The 3,712-nt window shown below is 32.0% G+C and overlaps 1 protein-coding gene across 1 annotated transcript; it reads right to left on the minus strand.

Moving 5' to 3' along the window:
- LOC107642016 (ras-associated and pleckstrin homology domains-containing protein 1-like) lies at nucleotides 1,717-3,566 on the minus strand. Its single transcript, XM_016345354.2, has 2 exons — nucleotides 2,733-3,566; nucleotides 1,717-1,945 (listed from the first exon to the last, which is right to left on the minus strand). Exons 1-2 carry the CDS (start codon nucleotides 3,453-3,455, stop codon nucleotides 1,790-1,792), a joined length of 879 nt encoding a protein of 292 aa, XP_016200840.1. The 5' UTR covers nucleotides 3,456-3,566; the 3' UTR covers nucleotides 1,717-1,789.

Genomic DNA, 3,712 nt, shown 5'->3' on the forward strand with positions numbered 1-3,712 from the left:
AAACATTTATAATAAATATATTTATAACAATTTTTTAACTTTTGAAAGTAAATAGACTAAAATAGTGATGCTGTGATGGACAATTGGACATATGAGAGAGACGTGAAAATATTAACTAAGCAAAACAAGCACGCTTTCTCTTCTGGCTATGACCTTTCCTATCTACGAACGAAACACCAATTCATATGTCAGCAATCTTATTACCAACTATCAAGTCAAGGGAAAAAGGTTTTTATGATTTTATATCATCACCGCAGACAAAACTTCTTAACCTTAATAATCTATGTGACTTTAGCTTTCATAAGAATGGGGCACATTGCTGAACGATTTCACCCGTATTGCTTGGGAGTTGGGAATAAAGGAAGCTCCTTGATAAACTCACATTCGACATTTTGCTTAATAGACAAATTGAACTTTTGATAGTCAAACGACCTTATAATAGTCTCTGAAAAATATGTACTCATTTTGAAGTTGCCTAACCATCTTTAAATCTATGAATTGTATTTAGAAATTAGAACTCTAACCATTACTATCTCACATATCTTTATTATTGCTACATTATCCTGTACCAGCACCTAATGTTGCTAGTTGTTTAGCAATTTTTTTTTACCAATGTTATAATCAAGTTAATAATGTAAATTTTTACTATGTAATAAAGAGGTAGAACACATATTTCACTTGTTTATTAGCTGTGAATTTTTTTGGAAGGTGTGATGTGCTTAGTTGTTTGCGTTAGGTAGATTATGGACGATCGCAGGTAATATTAAGCAATATTTTGAGAGTTGAGTGGCAGCAACGATTATTCCGTAACTTCTTTACTGTTATCTGGAATATTTGGCTCGAAAAAAATACTCGAAAGGAATAACAGGATTTTTTCAGAATAAGCATTTGGAGGTAGAGGATATCATCAATAGAACGGTGAATAGCTACCTAGAATGGCAAAGTGTTGATTCCTATAATTGTTGATGGTAACGTTGAAAATGACTACGTTTTAACTTATTTGTTTGATTGTTGTTTTCAATTACTCCACCTTATTGTGTGGAGTTCTTTGCTTTCAAAAAATAAAAAAGTAAATTTTTGCTATTCTTATCAAGATATTTTAAATATGTCAAATCCATGAAAGAAAATAAAATGACATGATAACTGCAAAATTAAGTTAAAATAAAAAAGAAAGTTACTTAGAAGTGAGAACATAAGTCCAATAAAACAAATAGGTCAAATATACGACAATAATTGGGGGATGTAGACTAAACATTTTTTTATGAATTTAACTAATTTATCCTAAAAAATTTTATTAAAAATATAAAACATTTAAATTTTTTAATTTTAATATTTTTATTTTGAATTTATTGCCTCTCTCCTCATTGAATGTATTTTATTTCTTTAACCTGTTAATTAATTTTTAGAAGCCATATTAATTAAAAGTTAATAATTGTATAAGATAACATTATAACGTAAAAAAGTTTCATAAGACTAATTAATAAAGACCTTCAATAATTCTTCAATTAAAAAAATTAAGGGTTTAGTTAACATATGTTCTAAATACTAAGTAGACAAAAAAAATAATTAAAATTTTTTAATATTTTTATTTATTAATTATTATAATAATTAATAAATATAAAATAAGACAAATTTAAGTTGTTTTTCTCCTTTTTTTTTCGCGGTGTAATAATGTACAACGGATTGTGCAGCTACAAGTAAGTAGTTAAGTACTAGTAATTTCTAAGATTAATTAATTAATATTCTATAAAATTTGTTGTTATTGTTACAAAAGTCACACTCACTGCCTTCAACCAGTTTTTTGTACAGTAGTCTTAAACAAGAGGATGTAAAACTTCTGATCCATAGAGAAATAAAGAAATCCTCCAACTGAATGCGTCACAAAAGACCCAAAATTAGTCCCCACAATGCAGTGCCATGCCGGTCCATAAACCCCATCAAATTCCTGGAAAAGGAAAAAAGACGAAAATAAAACCACCAAACAAATCCATCTACCAATCAATCACAAGAAACAGACACTTGACGTTTAAACTTGCATAGTTGCACACACAGGGGAGCGGATGGAAATTGAAAGGCGAAGTCCCAAGTCTTGAACTTAACAACCGCAAGAACAGGTGCCATAACTCAGTTTTTCAATTAGAAGCAAGAGGGACAAGCAAGTGAGCTTTACACCTTTTTTGAGTTATTTCTCGACTTCTTTTTTGAAATTTACTAAATAATAATATTATAAAGACATTAATTAAAATTAGATATTTGCTTAAAGTTACAAAATATTATTTAATCTTAACTTTTAATTGAATAATAAAAAATTTTTAAAAAAATCAAAGGATAATAATTTTAATTTATATTACTAAGCATTTTTTTTAATAATCAAACACTTTTATCTCTGCGTTTCAGCATTACTTTTTTAGCTAATACTTTTCCTTTTAGATATTACTCGCTAATTGCAGGCCAGAAAAAAAAATTGTGCTGATCCAATATTATTGCTCAAAATTTAAAATTTTGTTATATTTCTTTTTTTAAGAAAAAAACTTCTTGAGATATTTGTGAAGCATAATTATAGTAAAGAAAAAATATTCTTTCAATCAATAAAGTATTTTTTCATGCTAAAAATACGAACAAATAGACTCAACCCAAGATAATAATAGTAATAATAAAAGAAATGAAAATCCAAGTTTTAAGGTACCATAATAATAATAATAATGCAAGAAGAAGTGGTAGTGTAATCTAACCTTCTTGAGGGTGCAGGCAAGGGTCTTAGATGTGAACTTTTCCATGCTATCAAAAGCTTTTCTGGCAGAATCCACAGCATGGATCTGCATAAAAGGCGGCATATCCGCTGAAACAACTTTTACCCCATTCACTGCAAACACATCACCCAAATCCACCTTCGATGATCCACCACAGAAGGATCTCCTCCTCCCACCACCACAACCATTGTTAGGAGGAGGAGGAGGAGCCAGTGAAACAGAGTGCCTCTCAACTACCTTAACATCCTCAAACTGAACCCCTCCATTACTGTCATCAAGCTTCCTCCTTTCCTGATCTCCCTGGCGTTTCTTGAGCTTCTCTTTGGAGGGTGCTCTCTTTGAAGGCATGTTCCTCTCTTTCTCATTCCTTGGTGGCCTCATGACAGCAATGCTGTCCTTGGAGAAATCACATATGGAAGAGGATGGCATGGCCTTGGACTTCAAGTGAGGTGGCGATGGTGGCGGTGGCGGTGGCGGCGGCGGTGTCGGTGGAAGAGAGTGCTTGTGAGGGGAAGGTGGTTTGTGGGCTATGGCTATGTTCGACAAGTGCTTGAGAATGAAAGAAGGCTTATAATAAGGAAGAGTGAGATCTGGGTTCGGCGTTGGGTGGTGAGAAGTGGGATGGGGTTGCGGTGGTGGCGATGGTAGTGGTAGTGGTGGTGCAAGCAAGTTGAGTTGTTGTTGGGAAGTGGAGCGGTGCGGCATGGTGGAATGGAATGGTGAAAGAGTGGGAGTGTGTGTCTATTTGGGAATGGGAGAAGAGAGGGGTGGGGTGTGTAACTTTTGTTTCTGTCTGTTGCCATTGAAAAGGGAAACAATAAGTTTTGAATGACGTAAACTACTATATTTTCAAATTTTTTTAGAATAATTACTTAGGATTTTTTTTAAATAAATAAAAAAATAATTATTTTTTAAAATCTCATTTTTTTTAATTTTATTTTTTCAAATATAATTTTTTTTAT

Source organism: Arachis ipaensis, chromosome B05 (genome assembly GCF_000816755.2).
Source record: "Arachis ipaensis cultivar K30076 chromosome B05, Araip1.1, whole genome shotgun sequence".
NCBI lineage: Eukaryota > Viridiplantae > Streptophyta > Magnoliopsida > Fabales > Fabaceae > Arachis > Arachis ipaensis.

Excerpts from the sequence above, each read along its gene's own strand:
- LOC107642016 (XM_016345354.2), bottom strand. The coding sequence starts at position 3,455 with ATGCCGCACCGCTCCACTTCCCAACAACAACTCAACTTGCTTGCACCA. Across the intron at positions 1,946-2,732 it reads TTGCCTGCACCCTCAAGAAG|GAATTTGATGGGGTTTATGG; the intron begins GTTAGATTACAC and ends TTCCTTTTCCAG.